The 21,877-nt window shown below is 51.1% G+C and overlaps 9 protein-coding genes across 9 annotated transcripts; 4 read left to right on the forward strand and 5 right to left on the reverse strand.

Annotated features, from left to right (window-relative positions):
* Positions 1-122: 122 nt before the first annotated feature.
* Positions 123-3,104, reverse strand: N7443_005073 (uncharacterized protein; the record flags this gene model as incomplete). The annotated part of the gene is made up of 3 exons (XM_056885129.1): positions 123-1,137; positions 1,190-2,921; positions 3,017-3,104. 3 exons carry the CDS (start codon positions 3,102-3,104, stop codon positions 123-125), a joined length of 2,835 nt encoding a protein of 944 aa, XP_056743407.1.
* Positions 3,105-4,657: 1,553 nt separating this feature from the next.
* N7443_005074 (uncharacterized protein) lies at positions 4,658-5,582 on the reverse strand (the record flags this gene model as incomplete). The annotated part of the gene is made up of 2 exons (XM_056885130.1): positions 4,658-5,279; positions 5,350-5,582. The coding sequence occupies 2 exons, from the start codon at positions 5,580-5,582 to the stop codon at positions 4,658-4,660; spliced, it is 855 nt and encodes a 284-aa protein (XP_056743408.1).
* A 902-nt stretch (positions 5,583-6,484) lies between these two features.
* N7443_005075 (NAD(P)/FAD-dependent oxidoreductase) lies at positions 6,485-8,093 on the reverse strand (the record flags this gene model as incomplete). The annotated part of the gene is made up of 5 exons (XM_056885131.1): positions 6,485-6,750; positions 6,814-7,396; positions 7,446-7,619; positions 7,677-7,792; positions 7,847-8,093. The coding sequence occupies 5 exons, from the start codon at positions 8,091-8,093 to the stop codon at positions 6,485-6,487; spliced, it is 1,386 nt and encodes a 461-aa protein (XP_056743409.1).
* Positions 8,094-8,684: 591 nt separating this feature from the next.
* On the reverse strand, positions 8,685-9,473 carry N7443_005076 (uncharacterized protein; the record flags this gene model as incomplete). The annotated part of the gene is made up of 2 exons (XM_056885132.1): positions 8,685-8,814; positions 8,869-9,473. 2 exons carry the CDS (start codon positions 9,471-9,473, stop codon positions 8,685-8,687), a joined length of 735 nt encoding a protein of 244 aa, XP_056743410.1.
* A 356-nt stretch (positions 9,474-9,829) lies between these two features.
* N7443_005077 (uncharacterized protein) lies at positions 9,830-11,931 on the forward strand (the record flags this gene model as incomplete). The annotated part of the gene is made up of 7 exons (XM_056885133.1): positions 9,830-10,103; positions 10,159-10,198; positions 10,253-10,391; positions 10,448-10,799; positions 10,853-11,316; positions 11,423-11,701; positions 11,770-11,931. 7 exons carry the CDS (start codon positions 9,830-9,832, stop codon positions 11,929-11,931), a joined length of 1,710 nt encoding a protein of 569 aa, XP_056743411.1.
* Positions 11,932-12,642: 711 nt separating this feature from the next.
* Positions 12,643-13,525, forward strand: N7443_005078 (uncharacterized protein; the record flags this gene model as incomplete). Its single annotated transcript, XM_056885134.1, has 3 exons — positions 12,643-12,839; positions 12,896-12,929; positions 12,986-13,525. The coding sequence occupies 3 exons, from the start codon at positions 12,643-12,645 to the stop codon at positions 13,523-13,525; spliced, it is 771 nt and encodes a 256-aa protein (XP_056743412.1).
* A 1,255-nt stretch (positions 13,526-14,780) lies between these two features.
* Positions 14,781-15,554, forward strand: N7443_005079 (pyridoxamine 5'-phosphate oxidase family protein; the record flags this gene model as incomplete). The annotated part of the gene is made up of 1 exon (XM_056885135.1): positions 14,781-15,554. The coding sequence occupies one exon, from the start codon at positions 14,781-14,783 to the stop codon at positions 15,552-15,554; it is 774 nt and encodes a 257-aa protein (XP_056743413.1).
* Positions 15,555-16,471: 917 nt separating this feature from the next.
* On the reverse strand, positions 16,472-18,852 carry N7443_005080 (uncharacterized protein; the record flags this gene model as incomplete). The annotated part of the gene is made up of 5 exons (XM_056885136.1): positions 16,472-17,300; positions 17,359-17,517; positions 17,570-18,174; positions 18,226-18,311; positions 18,369-18,852. 5 exons carry the CDS (start codon positions 18,850-18,852, stop codon positions 16,472-16,474), a joined length of 2,163 nt encoding a protein of 720 aa, XP_056743414.1.
* Positions 18,853-19,794: 942 nt separating this feature from the next.
* N7443_005081 (putative MFS monocarboxylate transporter) lies at positions 19,795-21,214 on the forward strand (the record flags this gene model as incomplete). Its single annotated transcript, XM_056885137.1, has 2 exons — positions 19,795-19,859; positions 19,912-21,214. 2 exons carry the CDS (start codon positions 19,795-19,797, stop codon positions 21,212-21,214), a joined length of 1,368 nt encoding a protein of 455 aa, XP_056743415.1.
* Positions 21,215-21,877: the final 663 nt, after the last annotated feature.

Below are 21,877 nucleotides of genomic sequence, written 5' to 3' on the forward strand. Positions count from 1 at the left end.
GGTATCAACGCCCCAAGATCGAAAAGAAAATCAGACAAGAAATAAATAGAACGCCGACCTAGTCCCAAAGAGGTAAATAAGGGATCTCGAACACTGTAAAAGGAAATACTGTAATTGGGTCATCAAGAGACCGGTTGGACAGGAGTGGGCTGCTCTTGGCCATCGATAGTCCGGGGAACTTGCACTCCGCTTCGGCGCAGCTCATCCATCTTCGCTATGGCTGGTCCCGTGCAAATGCGACCCGTCTGCATCAGAGTGCGTAAACGCTTGCGTCGGGCTTCGCCGCTTCGCTCCTCGCCGCGCCCAACCCCGTCATCGACCCACTCCACACTTTGCACCTTGAAACTCATGCCATCGTGACGGCCCTCGAATTTTCGAGATTTGACGCCAAACATCACGGTCGAGTCGTACTTCTCGAGACGAGGCAAAATTAGGAGTGTAATGTGTAGGTCTTGGTCGGTGGGAGGGACAGGCGGCAGGCGAGCCTCTTTCTCCGGAGAGTCAGACTTGCCATCCGGACGCTTGTCTGCTGTGGGCTGCGGCGCATGTTGGTAGATGTCCTTGATTTCCAGATCAAGCATGGACTCATCGACAGACTCGCCCCAGGCACCCCGGATGTAGCCCGAGTGGATGGCAGCGGCGACGGGGTCTGAGTCGTCAGTGTAAACACCCGTGCCCCACAGGGCTCGTCGTGCACAGATCTCTTCGCGGCGAGTCGAGTCTATGCGGAAACGCGGTACACGGATAGTAAATGTGCAATTTTCACGATTCTCAAATCGAGGAAGAGGTTGGGGAGTTGAAGTGTAGCCGAATTTGGAGCTCTCTGAGGAGGACCTAACAGATGGAACTCCCACACGGGGGTTGTAGAGTGTTGAACCAAGATGATGACGCGGTAAATGAGACACGCTCGATAGAAGAGGCTCGAGATTCACGGTCGTGCGAGGCTCCCGGATGGGAGATGCGGCGGCAACAGGTCGAGGCGCATGATGGTGGTGATGATGGTGATGGTGATGATGCCCGGCGGCGGCATCTGACGGGGTAGATGTACGGTTGAAGGGGTTGACAGACGACAGAGATCGATGCAATCCAGTGAGAACGGCAGCTTCCTCTTCCGCCTTATGACGGTGGTGGTGGTGGCTATCGGACTATGTTAGTGGCTATCATAGAATGGGACCCAAAAGATACGTACTGGTGATGGTGATGGTGTGGATGAACGTGACGCGAGCGACGAGCTGCCCGACCAGAGACATCTGCGCCATCCAATTCCACCTGATCATCTTCATCCCGTGATTTCCTTCCCCTCCTAGTGCCCGAGGCAGATGTTGGGCGCGCGATCTTGTCATCAGCCTCTCCATTCACAGGACGACCGTTCAAGCTATCACGCTTGAAGGGGCTGGCAATGAGCGGCGTCGACGGTCCACTGCCTATGGGTGCTCCTGTCATACCTCCAACACCTCCAACACCACTACCGATTCCGGAGAACACCCGTCCCAATTCATTCTTGATGCCGGCTTCGCCAGAAGGATTGATGAACGGCGCCTGCGCACCTTGCACAGCCTGGGGAAGCGGAGATGCTCGGCCGCCACGTTTAACATCTGCACCTAGTGATAGAAGGTTGCGGTGCTGCAGGAGCTCTTCACTTCCTTTACGCCGACCTTCTTCTCCAAGTGCACCCAGTCCGATCGTGTTCGGCCCCGACGAGGAAGCCGAAACTGGGTTAGATCCCATGCGCGCAAGTTGTGGTTGTTTGTTCGTATAGGGCGATTCGCGGGGGGAGGGAGAAGGCTGACCCTGGCCGGTTTGTAGGGAGAGTGGAGGCTGCCGACTCCCACCAGGCTGAGAGCCCAAAGACTTGGTATAGCTCTGGATGGCACCAAACCCAAAAGCTCCAGATTCCGGTGCAGGGAACCGTTTGCTTTCGGGGGAAGATGGATGCGAGCGACCTTGCTCCCAATTTGAAGCTGTCGAGTGACGCTCGATTGCTTCCCTCTCGCCATATATTGATGAGCCGTACCTCGCCGAACCGCTAAACGAACCCTTTGGTTCGGTCCCGTGAGATACCCGGTCTCGATCGCGCTGTGAGACATCCTCCGAGCGGCGGTCTCCAAAGAGACTGCCGAAGCGACCATGGGGATCCCGCCCATGAGGATCAAGACCCGCATAGGAGGCCGGAGAGGCCCGCTGTCCAGACTCAGATCGGTCCGACACACCTGCATTTGGGCGTGACTGTGGGCTATACCCGGGCGGCCGCGTAGAAGCCTCAGCGTTAGGTGGCTGACTGCTCGGTCGGGCAATGGGCCCACTGAAACTCATACGTCGGGGCTCACTGTAGGGAGGTTCGGCAGCCGATATTTGAGGTGATGGGTGTGTTGAGTGCGACTTTTCAGGAAACTGTGATTGTGGCGCCCGTGAGAATCCCCCGTATCTGGTTTGCTCGCCACCCAGTAGACTCGATCCTCCGCCCGACCCAGATCGGTATGGCCGGCCCTGCTGGGGCTTAGAAAACGGTTTCTCGGGTGTATTTGATCGACGGAAAAATGACTGCTCGATTGGCAAAGGCCGTGCCGGTGCATTCGGTGGTGACATGGCTGCAGAGGCTGGTGCAGGCGCACTGCCGAACAGGGAGGATGCGGATGGCCGCGAAAACGGTGCGGACCCTGTATCTCGGGCCGGGCGCTCGGCGTCCGATCCTAGCATGGCTGATATAGACATGCTACTGCCTGGTCTCGGCGCCTGACTAGATGGAGCATCGCGGGAGAAGAAGGAATTAGCGGGCGCGTTCGCTGATTGTGATCTCGAGCCGTAGGAGTGAGGAGGAGATGGTGGAGGCATTTGGCGAGTGCCGAATGAAGGTGGAGCTGAGTTTTCGTGTGATCCTATCAAAAAAGCAATATCAGCATCGAACAGAATATCACAGCGGGCTATGTAACGCAAAATGCGATGATGCGATGTTGTCACAAGCTGATGCGCGCGATCCGCGTAGCGCAGCGCGATCTATTAGGTCCCAGTTACTTACCGTGGTCAGGGCTGCCACTACTGCCCTGAGATGCACGGCGCGCAGAGTCAGGCGGAGGATGGTACATGTCGCGCGATCCCGGAGACATCATGAATCCCAAGGGGAGATGATGAATTCAGGACCGCGAACCCGTGACTCCGGAAGCTGAACCGCTAGTCCCAAAGAAGGCTAGCGTGGATAATCCTCTCTAAGCCCCTTGCGGACTAGTGTACCCGAGCGGCGGATCTCAGCCACCGGGGATACATGCATCAGGGGAGGCTGGGCCCTGCCAGTGCGACTCTGCATAGGCCCGGAGAGTTCTTCTCAAGCTTCCTGGCCCCCAGACCCAAGGCCGATTGCGCGATTCTCATCCATGTTGGCCCCATAAGGTAACATCCGCTTGACGTGCGGAGAAACGGGGCCTGGGAACTTTGAAACCTTGGAACCACGGGACAAGTCCGAGCCCAATCTTGTGAATCCGGGGCACAGAACACGCACAGCAGACGCGCACAACTCAACATAACAAAACACAAGAGAGTTTCTGCCTACCTAGTCGATATTGACCACTTTGTGGCTGTGAATGGTTTCTTCGATGCGATGACGGTTGCTGTTTGGACTCTAGACTCGCATGTCGGCGATGTTGATGCGTATTTTGATTCCGCGGTGGAGACAGTTGAGTTCCGCCATTATTCTGACCACGTAAGGGGTGTAGCGGACGCGCAGCCGTGGCGTAGATCTGTGTAGGAGAAGAGTAGTCACGGCGGCTCAGGCGAGGCTCGGGATCGCGGCGTTCAGGACGGGGATCCTGAGCTACGGCGTATGAACGGTGTCGATCTTCGCGAGACTCCTGAGAGTTGCCTAGGGGGGAAGGTCGGGGCGGATAGGAGCTCTGGTGTGGGCGTCGGAAATAGTCCATGCTAAGCCCCGGGGCGAGAAATGGGCAGGAAGAGGGAAAAAAAGATTTCTTCAAGAGCGATCTTGGACGGTAGAATGGCGGTGGAAAGGAAAAAAAATAAAAGAGGGCCCGGAGCTGAGTGTACGATCGGCGCTTAGTGCCGCGAGCCGATGTGGGACGAGGTGCGAGGTGCGGAGAAGAGTGTGTCCAGGAACAGACCTCGATTGAGTTTCCTTTCCCAGGATCGAGTTTTGGCGAATGCAAAAAAACGGTGAGGTTCAGCAGGGGAACGTATCCGCAGAGCCGGGATGACGCTCGTGCGCACGATAACGGGTATCAGTCGGGATCCCTGATCCCATTACGTTCTGGTACGGGAGCAGTTCGGTCGAAGCTAGAGTCAATAGTATAGTCTGGTCCGCTTCGGAGTCGACCTGTCTTATTTACGTTGTCCGGGTCAAATGTTCCAACGTTTCCACGTTGGGCTGCCCAACCCATACCTAACCGAGTTAGGCAGCATGCAATCACCGTGTCTTAACGACGCAGCCCCGGTGATCCGTGCTTAGTCCAGGCACTTACAAGGATTTTAGGTCGGACGAAAATGTTTACGTGCTAGCCACAGACCGCCTGGTGGCCAGTCTAAGACTTACAAGTTTGGGTCGTACGTGTGCACCACTCCATCGGCAAGAAATAAATATCAGTTTGATTAGACATTGACATTGGGTATCATAAGCAAGAAAACTATATCGCATAAGGCACTTCGCATATCATCATGCGCAGATCGGGGTGAGATGGTCGTTCATAACATCTCCCCCGGAAATGTCTCCTTTCGAGATCCAGAACACATCCGAATAGGATTGGTTCGCACAGTCCGTGCTGGGCAATGAGTCGCCTGTGACCACAACGATTACCGCACCCTGGACAACTTCGGCACCATCCCAGTGAGATAATCGACCACGCTGACGTAGAGTATCAAGGCGCAACGCGAGTATGGAATACAGCTCATCGATCGGTGATTTAGCGTCTAGGACGAGCATGAATGTACGAGCGTCGGCCATGCTCATCGTCTCTGGGTTTATAGGGAGCTGGGAACCAGGGGAAGATGCATCGGCTTCTCGGCGTGTGAGGAGCGAGTCAAATCGAATCTGCAGGTCATTTGCGGGATCGTGGCTGGACAAGCCCATTTGCAGCTCGTTGCCGTGCATCCAAATGTCGGTGCGGAACCCTTCGCATCCGGCAGCAACGGATTGCGTAAGGGCGTTGGGTCGGGGGTCGGAGTGGGGAAAGGTGCAGGTATTGGGCAAGTCGCGATGGCTATGACGCGACACCGTTGCAGGGCGCGGGTGCACCTTGGTAGGAGATGGGAGCGCGCGAAGGCATTGCAATGCAGCCCTAAGATGTCATGGTTAGATAACGGCCATCAAGGCGAAACACTGGCTGCACTTGGGACTTATTGACTCACAAGCATGCTAAGATAAGGCAAGTGGCGCGAAGTAATGTCTCCTTCCAGCGTTTCTGAACTGATACCAACCATTCGGCAATAAAGGTACCCAGTCCCGGAATACATTCGGTGGGATGGGAGCGGAGCGGATGATCATCCAGCAACCAGGGGTCGTATTCGTACCGGGCGTTGGACTCGATGTCCAGCTCCCCCTTGGGAGATTCCCTGGGGAGAAGCATCTCCGGTGCACCCATCAGGCAGGAATCGAGACGGTGTGCCAGAAGATGTATATAGCGGTGAGGACCCGGGGGAGGGTGCTCTTCCAGAGGAACTTATGCGGCAAGCCGGGAGGATAGCCATGGTATATAAGCTTGAACAGAGCTCGACCAGCATGACAAGCACAAGGTTAAGGCCAAGAGCGGGTCGTATCGCGCAATTGTGGGTAGCTGATGAGGAGAAGCACGCCATCGTGATTGGCGATACCACCACAGATGATCACCGAGTTTGCGACCGTGAACTGATGCAGCCACCTAGAGCCAACGGCGACTCGAATCGGTCAACTCTATACTGTGACTTCGAGCACCATCTTTCCATGTGCACTTGCCAGCACTTGGGTGATGGTTTCACGAAGTCGCCCATTCCAGGGACGATCCGGGGCAAAGTGGATCGCACACAATCACCGCGCGGAGTGACGTTTGTGCTGCCAAGACCGCCAAGCAGGATCAAGACTTCCTATTTGTCTAACAATTTTGATTTTTAAGGGTCCATCATGCATCAAAGTGTCGGTCTGGCCTGTACCAGTAGTGGTGTCCGAACGAATGTTCGTGTTCGACCCCGAGTCAAGCGACCACCACTCATCTCACCCTGGGAGGCCTGAATGCAAGATGGTGCGCAAGATGGTGCACAGGAGGGGGGGGATGATATCTGACCAGCTCAGCTCGAAATTACTGAAGACTGGGCGCATGTAGTAAAATTACTGCCGGCATCGAGCCTTGAGAAGTCGTGCTGGGGTGGGTCCGTGAAGACCATCTCCGGCCACTCACGTCTACAATAGATATGGCGACATTGACTCAATTAAAGTTGAAAGTCGTATCAGTCTCTAGATATTGTTTCTCGTATTGGATATTGATGCCCCTTTCGTAGCCATTGCCGACCCTTATAGCTTGGCTTGCGTGCTACCCTGCGGGTTATGATCAAAGATCTTGTTCTCCTGCGTGTCCAATCGGGCCTGGGAGGACTGGAACAGCCGGGGCAGTCCTGTCTCCTCAAACTTGGCTCCACTAACTATCATCTTCGCGATGCCTTCTGCTGCAAGGAAGATCTGCGGCATGCCGTGACCAGTGAATCCGGCCAGGATGAACTGACCCTCCTCTCCGGGGACGTGACCGACATGTGGCAGTCCATCAGACGAATAGCCCATGACTAACTCGAGTTAGTTTTTGTTGTTGCTGTTTGCTCTTTGCTTTGGGATATGGATGCACCTACTTCCAGTCCATACTCTGTCCGTGTAAGCATGGCTATCCTCCCACCCGACAAAGTTCCGCTGCATATACCCATCAAAGTACTGCACGGCGGACTCCAGAACACGAGAGTCGTCGCTAACATCGTACCAGTTATCCAGCTTGTCAATGAACGAACTGCGAGCCCCTCCAACTACAATGGACCCGTCCGCACGAGGAATGAGGTAATCGTAATCCCATCCACCCCATCGCAAGGTATACGTCTTTGTCAAGCGCGGAGCCGCAGACGCCGGAGGAACAGCAATGCGACAGCAAGTCCCCCTTACAGGCACAATCTTGTCCTTGAACTGGGGCGCAAGAGCCGAAGTGTAGGCGTTCGTCGCGAGCACCACCTTCTTTGCCGCGACAGCCCCGCGCGGTGTCTCGACCCGCCAGGGATAGACAGAAGCCGGGTCAGTTGACTTAGAAATATTTGAAACCGCACTATGTGTCTGCAGGTTCACACCTTGGGCCAAGACCTTTTCAAGAAGATGAAGTACAAACTTGTAGGCCCAGATGTGGCCCGCGTCATAGGTGAAGCAGCCCGCTGCGCCCTTGACCCCTGAGAACTACTCGAGTTGGTGATTTGATGCTAACAATGCTTCTGGAATTACTCACTGCCTCCGCATCCCTGGGGCCGACACATTGTGCCTCCTTTGTGGGGGCGCAGCCTCCCGCAATGAGCCGCTCGCGACCGGCCGTGAGCTTGTTGAAGTGATCTGCATCCAGCTGCACATCAACTGCCTTTGTGACAGTATAGTCACAGTCAATTTTCTCCCTTTCGACAAACTCCTAATGAAAACCAGTTTAAGTCATGAGATACCCTGAGACACCCTGAGTGAAACGCACCTTGACAGCATAGACATGTCTCGCTTCAAACTTCGCGATCTCTGCAGCCGCCTCGACTCCATGATCCGCAGCAACAGAAGATATCCAGTTGTATAGATCGGGCTTCATATGTCCACCTTCATAAACAAACAATATCAGCCAAGCTTCGTGAAGTAAGCAACCCATCTTACCATTCCGAGCAGTAGCCCCCGAACATGCCTGCCGCGCCTCCAAAATAGTGATCGAGGGCGGATTGGTCCCAGGCTCTACTTGGTTAAGAATGTGATACGCCACCGACGACCCAGCATATCCAGCACCAACGATGACAATATCACTTTCCTCAGGCAATGTCTCGCTAGAGCGATAGTTATCCAGAGGGTGGGGATCTGTACGCCAGAACGGCAGCATCCCATTCTGAACGGGCACGTGTTTCGACATTGATTTTGATTTTGATTTTGATTTTGATTTTCGAAGAGAAGGCAGAGTTGGGGTGATCTAGATAGCGATAAACATTGAAACAGGGGTGCATTTATTGATGATGACTTCGCTGATCTTGGCGAGTGAGCTTCCCCTCAAGGACCGGCTTTGTTCCCGGTGGCCCCGCTTACCGGGTTGGAGATATGCTGATCGGCTCTGAACGATAGAGGCAACTAAGAAGATAACGATAGCGGTATCTTAGGATACAGCCTGATTGCCATACCTATCCATCGTTAGCTATGATGATGGTAGAAATGAGAGCTGCTGATAGAGGAAAGTTGAACAGGCCCTTGATTGATGTTCATTTGTTCCAAAATTGTCCCCAAGGGCGCACTGAATATATACGAGGATAGGCACAGGAGTTATAGAGTATTTCCACATATATAAAACACAACTACCTAGTCTGGAGATCCAGACTACACTGGTTATCTGTAAGCATGTATTTCAATGTGCATAGCCCTGGATATGAAAGGGTACGCACATTGAAGAAACCGAGAGCAGGTACATCCTAGCATTGATATAATCCCAAACATATTGAAGGTCAATTTTAGATCAAAAAGCCGCCTGGTCAGCAATAATCTTATCAGCCATACCAGGTAGAGTAGCATCAATGACATCCATTTCGCCAAACAGGTTGGTCAATGCCTCCATCTCTAGCACTGTACAGTAGGCACCCTTGAATCTGTTTTTGAATATTAGTATTGCTACAATAATTCTGAAGAAGCAGTTTAATTACCCAGCTGTTCGGGCTGCTGAAACATCCCACATATGAGCGGCAGCAAACCACGGCTTCTTGCCCTCGTTCTCCGAGGTTAGCCTGTCAAGCAATGGCTTGTATGCGGCGAGATCAGGCTTTCCAATCCCAACGCTATCACAAGACAGCAAATTCTCAGCTGGTAGTGGAACACCAGCCTTCTCAAAGTATCCACCGACACGCTTTAGATCAGCTGCAGTGAAGGCCCATACTGTAAAACCAGCATCGCGAAGCTTTTTCACACATTCTGCGGCGCCAGGCCGCATGGTAAGGCTTTGGTATTCGGTCATAATGTAAGCGAGATCTTCAGGAGAAGCAAAATTGCGGGGCTCCTTGATACCACCCATCCAAAGGAGGCGGTAGAATAAAGCTTCCAAAACCTTCGCAAAAGGCTGGTACCTGCCTGAGATACTGAGGTTGGTGTATTCCCGCTCAGCAGTCTCCATCCAAGCCTGACCTAGGAGCGAGGGCTTGACACCTTCTGCACGCAGACGGTCGCCGAGGCGATGTTCGATGGCATTGTAGAGATAGTCGTATGATACCAAGGTACCGACGATGTCGAACACAACGTTCTTAGAAGAGGCCATTTTGAACGCAATTGGATGAAATCGATGCTTTTCGTGTAGATCCTTATCTGTGGCGCGGGCTCCCTGGCAATTTATGCGATAGTCAAACAAGCAGTTGAAAGTGAGACACCGCCAACGAAGAAGGCCAAGAAGATACGAGTTATCTAGAAGTGGAGAGTGACTTATCATTCCCGTCAACCCCGCTTGTTGATCCCGGCGGGATGGGTTGATCCACCGGCTCCAAGGTCTGCAATGATTTCATAGAACGATTAGTAGATAGAAGTTGATTGAGGATGTTTGTTTTAAAGAAGGGTTCACAACGCAGACTTTGTCTAGGGCTAGGTTCTATCGAACCGAGCAATCTATTTTTGTCAGTGATGGCTACCATCAGCGAAAGCCCGCACCTGCAAAGTCAAACCGAACATTTACAGAGAAAATCGGACAATAAAGGCGGTGCCGATATAGAAATTGACATCGAAAGAACCGTTACTTCGGAAGACGAACAACATGGTATCTCCAAGGAGATCCCGTCCGGAGCACCCACCGCTGGATACCACCGTTCCTTGACCCGACGCAAAGTCATGATGATGACATTTGGGGCGGGAATCGGGACGGGCCTCTGGGTAGGTACTGGACAGGCATTGCACTATGGTACGTGGATCTCCCGTGTTTCTATAATATGTCTTGGTGATAACATTCTCCCTAGCTGGGCCCGCTGGAATTGCTGTTACGTATACCCTCACTGCGTAAGACACTAATACACGATATACCCTCAAAAAAAAGCTGATCATTTTGAATAGAATGATCGTGTATGCCCAATATTCTGCCATTGGTGAAATGACAGCTTTCAAGCCGGTCCACGGTGGTTTCATTCGGCAATCCATTGAATACATCGACCCGGCTTGGGGCTTTGCTATCGGGATGAACTTTTGGTTTTCTGTACAGATATCCTCATCTGCTCTACTATCACTGTGGCCCACTGACAATATCTATAGTGGGTCATGATCATACCCGCAGAGATCACAGCGGCTATATCAGTTCTCAAATTCTGGCCCGAAACGGAAGTCGTTCCTCTCGCGGCATACATTACAATCTTCATACTTGTCATAGGACTGGGAAACGTCTTTCATGTACGGGTCTATGGTTATATTGAATACTGGATGTCATTCATCAAATGCCTGGCTATTATCCTCATGATTTGTTTCATGTTCATCATGACATCTGGAGGAATCCCTGCAACTAACGGTCCCATTGAATTCCGGTACTGGAAAGACCCAGGCGCGTTCAAAAATGGCATGAAGGGCATTGCCAAAGCATTTATCCAGGCCGCGTTTAGCTTTGGTGGCGGTATGAATTCCAATCTCATAGCTACGGATTTTTAGCTGACTCAAAATACGCAGGTGAGCATATTGCAGTCATTGCTGGTGAAGTAGCCAACCCCAGAAGCACCATCAAAAAGACAGTTCGCCCGGTATTCTATCGCATGTTCACATTCTTTGTAGTCAATATTTGGCTTGTTGGCATGTGTATTTCCTCCGAAGACCCTGATCTGACCAACAAGGGAACTCTTGGAAGTCCCTTCGTTATTGCCATCAAGCGCGCCGATGTCTACGGCCTGGCACATGCTATTAATGGATTCATCTTCCTCAGTGTTATTAGCTGCGGTATAACCAGTGTCTATGTCGCTAGTCGAAGTCTCACCGCTCTAGCCGATATGAACATCATTCATCCATTCTTTGGGAGGAAGGATGATCAAGGACGACCATGGGTGGCCATGATTATCAGTTTGAGCTTAGGAGGTGGACTCTGTTATCTTAACGTGAGCAGCGTGGGTACTGTTGTTTATGGATGGTTTTCAGCATTGGTAAGCACTTAGGATATCTTCCAAACCCTGGCCCAAAACGCATACCCTCCTCCTTCTGCCCCACCATTACCTTTCAAGGCTTGACTAAAACTGATTTGACACACAGGTTGGGATTGCCACTTGCTTCGAGTGGATGTCTTGTTTCATATCCGTGCTGAGATTCCGTCAGGGTCTTAAGGCGCAAGGCAAAAACCTCCGTGATCTGCCCTTTAAGGGATTCCTTACTCCTTGGACTCAATACCTGGGTCTGATCATCGTCGTATTTATTCTTGGATGCGAGTTCTATCTATCATGTTGGCCATTCGGAGAGAAGGGTAGTGTGAAAAGCTTCTTTTCCACATACCTAGCTGCTCCGTTGTTTGTGTTAGACTACGTTGCATACAAGGCAAGTTGAGACATACTTATATTTTTCTTCTCTCGCAATCATGAAATCTCCTGCTGACTATTCAATAGCTCTGGTACAAGACCAAAATCGTCAAGCCACTGGAAATGGACTTTAGCGAAGCAGAGTACTTTGATGAAGAAGATCGCTTGAACGCTATAGCTGCAGAGCAAGAGAAGCCCACTGGAAAGGAGACATGGACCAAGCGAGTGAAATATATGTTGTTTGGGTGAAGCTAAGTCGTTGGTTAGTGGATACAGCAGGTTGAAAGTACCTAGCCACCCCATGGGATAGGCCGATTTTATATGAGGATAAATTGCTAGCTATACAGGTTCAAAAAGATCTCAGATACATAGCTCTCTAAAAGAAATTCACTGAAAGCTTTCAATATTTGAATATTAAAAACGGCAGACCTTAGACATTTTTGCTTCGCGCACGAAGGCCCTGGAGGAAACTCAAGAAGGAAAAGAAAACAGAATAGATTACCTCAGACCATGAAAAATCAACATTTGGGTCCAACTTAGGTTATTCAAAACTACGACAGTCCCTTCGATACCCTTCTTGGAGTTTCCCGTGTGTCGTTCAAAGCCCTGCGGAGAAGTTAGCTTGGATCATACTATTGTCTATATCCAGCCCTAGCTCCTCGCACAAAGATCTAGCCCCCGTGGAATCATCTGAGTCTAGTTCACCCTCCTGTCCTATATCAAACACTTCAATTGTAATCGTACTTAACTGAGGGGTCGTAGTCTGCGCAAAGGGGAGGAAGTTCTGAATAGCTTGCGCAACGTTTTCTGTGTCCCACTCGAAGGTCTCCAAGATATGGCCATTACAGATGAAATGTCGAAGGGTCAGAGTTGCACGCCGCTTCTTTCCAGGTATTCCCTGAAGGAAAGGCAAAGACGACCAGCCACCAGATCCCCTATAAGCTTGGCGCAAACATCAACATGGTGAACTTGGAGACAGTCGACCTAGCACGTATCCTGACTGGTGACTCTCAGGTGAAGCAGAAGCTTTACGATGCTGCTACACGTCCCGGAGCGTTCTTTTTGGACTTGAAGAGTAGCGGTGCCGATATTCAATATGCCCTCGCAGTAAAATTGAAGGATTTCCGCGAGGATCAACCTGCTTCTAGCCACCGTGGGTAAGAAACACTTTTCTAAATCATTCGCTGGCATCAGGTGAACTGACTCTATCAAGTTACAAGAGCAGTGATTGTGATGAGACATTCGAGGTACTTATCATTCCTGTTCGTTGCTTGTGACAGGCTCTGCTGACTATACTGACAAGTTCGCCGACGACGAACCCCTCCGTGATGACTCAAGACTTCTACCCATTCTGCAGGGTGAGAGCGACCTAGTCCGGCAATTCAACAAGCTCTGCCACGCTGCTGCCTTGAACATGCTTTCATCACTCTCTGATTCCCTCCGCCTCGAGAGCGACAAGCGTTTTGAAGCTCACTATCGAACTACGGACAGCAGCGATACTGGTCTCAAGCTCATATACGAACCCTCACTCGTCAAGATCGCTGACGTGGTCAAGAATAAGCACACTGGCAGCGGGGCCTTTAACCTGCTGTTCCATGAACAGGTGGGATTGCATGTCTACCTTCCTGAGCAGAACCGGTGGGAATTTTCAGCGATCCCTGCGCCCGGATGCACCCTCGTCACCGCGGCCGACTTCCTGCAACGCCTATCAGCCTCGCAATTCTACTCCCGCTGCATCGTGTCCCGCAACCCAGGCACGGGGCTGGGAAACGGTATTTTCTGTCATACTTCCTTCGCCCTTCCCACGCCACTAAGCCACACGGAGTCAAGAGACGACGGATAGTCAGCCAATTTGGCCCAGCAGTTCGGCACCCGGATGAACAAATATTTCCCTAAGACTTATCAACAATTATTGAAGCTTTGGTGCACGAATTGCCAATGGGTTACATCCCTGTAGATACATACATCTGCTCTACATATTACTTAAAAGACATCATTTGAATCTACCATTCACACGTCGGTGCTTCTCGATGTGCGTATGTGCGTAGTAGGCCGGCAGGACCCGGCCGCTTAGGCCAAGCTCAGCTGCGATTTGAACGCCCGCATGACGCCAATACACAACTGACCTAGTGCCCTTATTAGTCGCGTCAGACAGTAGACAAACCTCGCCATCGAGGGGATCTGTTCATATGGAAGCTCACGACTATTACACTCGAATCGCGCCTACCTTTTCTTGCCCCTGGAGAACAGCAGCGCTACAGCGGATGTAGCAATGGCAAGCAAAAAATTGAACCACTGGCCGGAGTGAAGTCCCCGGAGTAAGGCAGATAAGTCACCCTCAGCTCCCCTGCGGCTTATGGCCCCCCGTTCCACCGATATTTGCACCACGGTTGCAATCATGGTTCCAACGGCCCTGCCCACCTGCAAGACAGCAGATCAGCGCCGCGCCGAGGGCCTGATTTTCTAGAGGTAAGCACTGCACAGTAACAAGGTTGAGCGTCGGATGAAGATTATCAGCTCCTAATGCAGACAACACCACGGCCATTAGATTGGAGTATGTGCAAATTCCAAACACCATATTCAGTGGTCAGAGATGGTAATGAAACCCTGGCTGCATTAGTGGTTCTCATTACTGTTGGAACTATATCAAGTCCGCGCTCATTCTAGACGTGAGCTGGCCGGCTCGCGCCCGCCCCCGCCCGCGGCCGGCCCCGCCACCCCCATCGTTAGTCTATTGATATCCGACCCTCATGCGGCTTACCCCAGAGCTATATAGTGGATCCGCTGTGCCTCCGCTCGGAAACCTTATTCTAGTATAGAAGGAGCCTTACCACGTTATCATACTCACGAAACCATTCGGCCGATATACCATATCTCATTCCTGACGTGGTCACGTCGTCTGGTTCTTGTTCACGTATAAATATTTCATCTTCCTAACGCACAGCTTAGGTTTTCTCATTCTGGCGTACCTTAGTGCAGCTTACTCGTTTCGGAAACAATCTGAACAGTAGATACACTGTGCCTCTTTCTCTCCTGTCTCTCTCCCGTTCCCACTATAAACGCCCGAGCTACAGGCCTCCGACGCTATTGACACCAGTATGGAAGGATCATATCCCCTGCAAGCACGCAACACAGTACGCCGCCATCGCGAGCGAGCCAAGTACGACTTCGAGACGGTCCATTCTATCGTGAACGCGTCACCCATCCTCCACGTGTCGTTTCTGCCTACGAACCGGGACGATGATCCCTTTCCAACCATCCTTCCCATGATTGGCTACATGGGCTCATTTGATGGCTCGTCGATGGGAGCCCTCGATCTATATCTTCATGGCCACAGTGCCTCGCGTGTCATGCGCTTAGCCGGCAATGACAGACCGGAGGGAATCCCCGTCTGCGTCGCCGCGACCCTGCTCGACGGCATCAAGCTCTCGCTAACGCCCTTCAACAACAGCTGCAACTACCGCAGTGTTGTGCTGCACGGCTATGCATCGATTGTGACGGTTGAAGCAGAGAAAGAATGGGCCCTTCGCCTCATTACGGACGGCTTGGTCCCGGGGTGTTGGGACAATTCCCGCGTGCCTCCTACGCGTGCCGAGAATCTGAGCACGTCAGTTCTCAGGGTTCACGTCGCCAGCGCCAGCGCCAAAATAAACCAAGGTGGGCCTTCTGATGACAGGAAAGACCTTCAAGACGATGAGGTTACTGGCAGAGTGTGGACGGGGACACTTCCTGTCTGGGAGTCTGTTGGGACACCCGTTCCAAGCATTACGAACAAAGTGGCCCAGGTTCCGGAGTACGTGGTTCAGTGGCGACAGAATCACAATGCGGATAACGAGTTGTACGCTCGGGAAGCCCTTGAGAAAGGTAAATAGTGCGAAAGCTAGTCGATTGCAATGTAATCAGTTCCCATCAGGACAGGCCAAAGAAATTGTACACTGTATCAAATACTGCCCGCGTATGCCCAAGATGGACTCGTCTTTTTGCGTTTCTTCTGCGGCTCTACAGACGCCACCATATTTAAGGACATCATAGCTCACTACTATGAGAGGGATCCCCTTCAAAAGATTTATGTCTTCCTTGAATAGTGTATTAATGTGGTCGGTGCAAAAGAAGAGAGTGCTGAACACCATTTTCGCCATGCGGGCTTGAACATAAGGGGTTTGGATGGGTAAAGACTCTTTTCTCTCATATTTGATGGCGAGCACTTTGACCAGTGAAGAAAAATAAAGTGCGATATGGATTGCCACAAGAATTCTCCACAGCTGAAGCAAGTATAGTAGGGACGATAATCATTGCCGGTCTCATTCCCTGGGAGTACATGGGACAATTCGGTACTCTCACTGCAGTGGAGGCAGCTCCGTGGGGTTTGAATTACGGTATGATCCTGTTCAGGATTGGCCAAAATCAAGGCTTCGCCGTTCATCCTGGTAATGCAGCGCCTGTACAACGCTTGGGAGGTGTAAAGAATAGCCCACTGCAAACTAGAAGCCTGTCAATCAGTGAAGACGGCCCAACAAGTGTCAAACTGTACCAAGACTGATTTTTAGGAATCAGATAGGATTAAATTTTCATTTCTTTATATACATACGAGTAAGACACTTTGGAAAGACACGAGGCGACCACGGCAGCCATGCAATATGGCCCAAACGCGGGATTCCCTGCAGCTGGCTTCGAAAACTATTGTAGTCAACGACAACCTCCCCTAGTGCTTTCCTCTAGAGCCGCTATCCACAGCCGTAAGATCCAAATCAAATACATCGATCATTAGATTTGAGAACTTGGAAAGAACCTATACATCTTGCCCGAAGAAAACTTCCGCGTCGAGCTCTAAATTAGCGGAAGGCCATTCCGGATTCAGGAATTCTGTCAATTCGCTCATATCCGGATGGAACACACTTTCGCCCCCTGATGTAAAGCCAGACATTGGACTGAATGAGGAAAGCTCGAGGATGTTTCCGCTGCTCTTGCTTTTCATGGATTGAGTCCAATTCTTGAACGTGGCGTAAGCGGATGATGAGCTGTTGGTGGTCGACTCAGCCGAGCGCCCAGATTCATCATGCGATGATAGCTGACGGATGGCTGCTTCGATAGATTCAATATATGATATCTCGGACTGGGAGGCAGTTCCTCCGATCATCTGTCGTATCAAAGTCATCCCGCGTGTTAAGCCGTCCTGGAGCCTTTTGGATTTCCCAGAGTTGAGTGTCTCCGCAAGAATTACCAGAAGAGCCGCCCGGCACGAGCTGAACTCGTTATAAGACGCACGGCAAAGTCCGATGTTGTCTGCCAATGATTGTAAGATTGCCAGCATCTCCAGGGCGCTTTCCACACAGTTGTTCACGAGCTCAGAGCGATACGATTTCCCAACTCCCTGACTCTCGTTCAGAGACCTATCCTTGGTATCATTGTGAAAGATAAACGGACGGCCCATATATATGAAAATAAGAAGGTAGCTCAGTTTAAGATGCGAATTTTGCCGAAAGAAGAGCCCTTGGGGATTGGAATCGTGGCATGTTGTAGGAAGAGAGCCCCACCATTGCTTCATGGAGTTCTTTAGACGAAGAAGTCGCTCAGAATACTCCAGAAGAAGCCTCTTGGGGCACCTCTTAAACTGTGTTCTAAAAGGTATTCGAATTAGCATATGGACGCCCTGGGTCAGGGCTAGTGGTCACCCACAATGTCTCAGCCACTTCTCCCATCCAAGATCCCAAGTTGATCCATGCAGTCATGTTTGGAAATCTTGGCGACTCGAATCCTGGACAGTCGGTGGGTAGATCCGCGTTGATTTCTGATCTCGCAATGGAAGCAGGCCGCCCATGCATGATACTTGTTCGTCTATGGAAATTATCAGTGTTGTTTCAAAGAGTAATAAGACTCGGAAGCGCACTTTTCAAGCGTGTAAGCCGACCAGAACAGACGATTGCGAAGCTCAATAGTTCTGCTATCACCATTCCCTCCAGCATATTTGCGATGCATACCGTTCTGAATCGCCATTTTCATCGCAAGGCCGAGGTAAGTGTAGGAAAGCCCGCCCGCCGAGACAGGTAAGGCCCATGTCGCTAAAAGAACAAAAGCTTGCACGCTTTCGTATGAAGCGGCCAAGATCACATCAGGGACCAGCTTGCTGGCTACATGATAGAACACCAGTCCTACTGAGTCTTCAACGCACGCGGCGGCCTCTTCCGTTTCTCCAGAATTCGGGTTTGAGCGATCATCCTCCATGTGAGCCATCTGGGTGCCGATTGCTAGGACCGAGAAAAGCGAGCACAGCCAAGGGATGTCATTGGCAGACAGATCCGTTGTCCCATCATAACATAAATGTAGCTTCTCATAGACCCATTCTTTTTCCAGATAGAATGCATTGCCCTCTGCGAATTTGAAGAACACTCCGATCAGGAAGGTGGCTATCGGTTCGGGGGGTAACTGGGCGATCACTTCGGTCACAATGTGGATTGATGATTGCAGATGAGTCGGGCGCCAATACTCTTTGACCTGTGAAAGATTAACCTATGGGTTCAGAGACACTTGACAGACTGTACTAACCCCTGGTGCGGGAGTATCCTTATTGGAACTTGTTGTGCGACGCAGCTTTTCCGAGAAGTTCCAATGTGAAAACTCTCCAGAATAGACTGCCCCCGAGTTAGATTTTGCAGATAAATAGGGACAGCAGATGGAAAGAAACCCACAGGCCACATTTCGAGACACAAATTGAACATCAAATGATTCGTTGACGTCCAAGAGGTTCTCCATCTCACTGTTCTTCTCCGAGCATTTCAACGCGATCCGACTGATGTTCTCTTCGTCCAAGGGAACATCACCGAGGAAATGCCGTACAATATGTTCAAGGTTTTGAACTCGCTGATCACTGTCCGTTGGTACCGGGGGAGGAGGCTGTCGGGACACCACAAACGTCGCTTTCTTGGGTACCGGTTGTTCCTGAAAATGGCACGGTCGACTAAGTCGCTGACATCTCCAGCACGGGGGGCCGCCTTCGCATTTTTCCTTTTGTCGCCGACAAGTATCGCATCTTTTCCACGTCAGCTCGATGAAACTCATTGGGTAATTCCGAGATAATCTCACATACGCAAGTGAGGCTCGTCTCTTGCTCCCTGGTCCTTCCCGCTTTCGCTTTATTCCCTGGGGATCGTCATCCCTGGTATCTAGCGACATTGAGCAGCTGGCGAAAATCGTCCGGTAGGTCAAGATCTTAGTTGCAGGTGACAAGGTTCAGAAGCTCGGGATCTCAAGCATTGCGCATTCCCATCGGCGCGATGGGTTATCAGTGCCTTATCAAGTGGAATCCGCTAGACTTACGCTAGACGAGACGAGGATGCGGGGTATATTCAGGAGACCAATTAAGCAGCTTCGATGAGTCTTGTCGCACCTAATCAGAGCGATGTGGGTCGAGGCGTTACTGTGCTTTCGGTCTTTTGCCGCGTTATCGTTAGTCTTCATTGGCGGAGCATAGTTGGGGTGCAGTTATCGTCTTAGTCGAACTTAGGACCCTAGGGCCAACCAGGCCGAGACCGGAATCATCATAAATCACTTGCATGGTCGATGCTGCTTGTCAATTCTTGTGGCATCTAGGCTATTGAATATTGACTGTTAGAATGTATCTGAGATGGAATGAGTGGCGCGGGTGTTGATAAGCACGTAGCGGGGAGTTGAACGTTTCAATAAATCATCTCGGTGGCGCTAACACATTGCCGAGTCTAGGCCTGAACGTTTATTTCCGTCGCTGTCATATAACTACTCCAAGGGCGTTATGAATTCTCTCGTCTAGGTACCCTGGACCCTGGTGGCCTCGAATTGTTTGCTTCTGTCAACAGTGAATCCTTCCCCGAATGCAGTGCCGGTCCAGTTACTTGTGAAGTATATAAGCGCAAATGTCCGACTCTCCAGGTTGCACGTCACTTTCTGACTCAATTCAGCAATTATGCAACAGGAAAGATACAACGATCAACTGAATGGTTCATTTAACATTGGAGGGTTCGGCGCGGCGGGCTTCTCGCCGAATGCTAAACTCCGAAAAGCCCCACACCCCGCCGTGACTCAAGAGCCCAGGATTTAAAACATCCAGAAGTCCATCACTTTAATCTCAAAATAACCATTATGGATCGCCATTTAGAGCCCATGGTAGTAGCTGATGCTAGACAGCCTACTCTGTCGGAACGTCTGTTAGTGAAACGCGTCATTGTGCTTCCGGGTAACATACTAACAAACTCGCAGACAGCCAATTCTCATTTTGGCTTCTTCAACAGCTCTGGTTTTCACAGGATGTGGCATCAACTTCACATTCGGTGTCTACCAGGATCTGTATGACTCTATGTCCAAGCTCCCTAATACGCCCTTTACCGGTGCAACCCCGGCGCAGATTGATCTCATTGGCACACTATCCATCGCGCTCATGACAATAGGCGCACCGTTCACAACGGCTTGGAGTAAACAATATTCGCCTCGATCAGTCATCTGGAGTGGCGGGGTTATCTATTCCGTCGCACTTGTTCTTGCCAGCTTTAGTCAAGCTCTATGGCAGTTCCTTCTCACCCAGGGTCTTCTACTTGGAATTGGAACCTGCATGGCCTACATGCCCTCCGTGACAGTGGCACCCACCTGGTTCTCAAGCCACCGCGGACTTGCCATGGGAATCATTCTTGCCGGGACCGGTGTCGGGGGAGTCGCCTGGCCCTTGGCGTTTCGGTATCTCATTGAACGCGTGGGATTCCGGAATTGCCTCCGCATCACCGCCGCGATTTCCTTCGTGCTAATTATGGTGTCGGGCATTTTCATGCGATGGCCCGATAGCCAGTTGACCCGTATCCAGGCAGAGAATGCCGCGAATTCACGAGCAAGCTTTCTGCGTATTCCGCTGGTTGACTGGCGTGTCGTGCGCACTCGCAAATTTGCCGCCCACGCATTAGGAGCAGCCCTTCAGTCGGCTGCATACTACACGCCAGTGTTCTTCTTTGCCTCTTTTGCGCGCACACTGGGTTACTCACAGGCCACATCAGCCAACTTCATTGCGATTTCGAACGCAGCGAATGCTGTTGGCAAGATTGCCATCGGGTATGCCGCAGACCGTATGGGCCGGCTGAACACATTGTTCTTGACAACGCTGCTGTCATCCGTGGCTGTACTTGCCCTTTGGCTCCCTTCTTCCCTATCAACGAGTCAGTCCAGTGGCAGCGCCCTATTCATCGTGTTCACCGTGTTCTATGGAGTGTTTGCCTCGGCCTATGTCTCACTGTTTCCGACAAGCCTGGTAGAGCTGTTTGGTGTGCAAAATTTCGTCGGTGTTAACGGCGCGCTGTATATGGTGAGAGGACTTGCAACGTTGCTAGGGACTCCTATCGCTGGCCTGTTGATTCGTAGCAGTCAACACCAAACGACGAACTCACACAGTTATGTGAATACTAGTATCATGGTCGGCGTCTTACTGGCTGCTGCAACATTTGCAGTGCTATGGGTTAGGATTGAAGCAACTGTGATATTGGAAGGGGGACAGAGACCTCGCAGAAAGTGGCTAATGTAAATAGCCCGAGGTGGCTAGCTGATCTTGGAAACCAAAGGGGGTGAATGGGGGAGTGTCTACATTCCAAAGCATCTTGCAAAATGTTCGAATGTTTAAGGCACCTTTGACCATCCTGGCTGTTCCCAATGGTTCGCGGGAAAAAGTGCCATGGTGTGCCAATACTGAAACAAATGGAAAAGATTGCAAGGTCAAGGTTGGTTGGTGCAAGCTGCCTAGAGGTGGCCGGGCTATTTGCATTTATAGGACTCCCTTTGATACTTAGTACTTAGACCAAATGATAAATCAGACTTGACTTGAAATCGGGTCATGAATCTCGAAACGGTAATACTGAAACTCCTGAGTAGACAAATAGCTCGTGCTTTAAAACGGTGATACGAATATGCCAAACCGTGAACTCGGTGCTGTCGGATTAGGTGCCTAGAGATAAAGATGAATAGGCTAGAGACTGCATCTTGGACTTTGAGTATCTTTGGAACCGGCCTTAGATCAAAAGGTATGTCGATGCAGTCACTGTAACAGTATATGCCAATGGATGACATCATTATATGCATTTCCGATACACTGAGCTCAGAAAAATTGCCGGCAATCCAACACTTCAGGGTCGTTAGGAAGAAATCGGATTCGAAAATTAGACCCAACACAACTGTCCGGCAGATGCTTGGC

Source organism: Penicillium atrosanguineum (assembly GCF_028827265.1).
Source record: "Penicillium atrosanguineum strain IBT 20685 chromosome Unknown utg000003l_segment0_segment0, whole genome shotgun sequence".
In the NCBI taxonomy this organism is placed as follows: domain Eukaryota; kingdom Fungi; phylum Ascomycota; class Eurotiomycetes; order Eurotiales; family Aspergillaceae; genus Penicillium; species Penicillium atrosanguineum.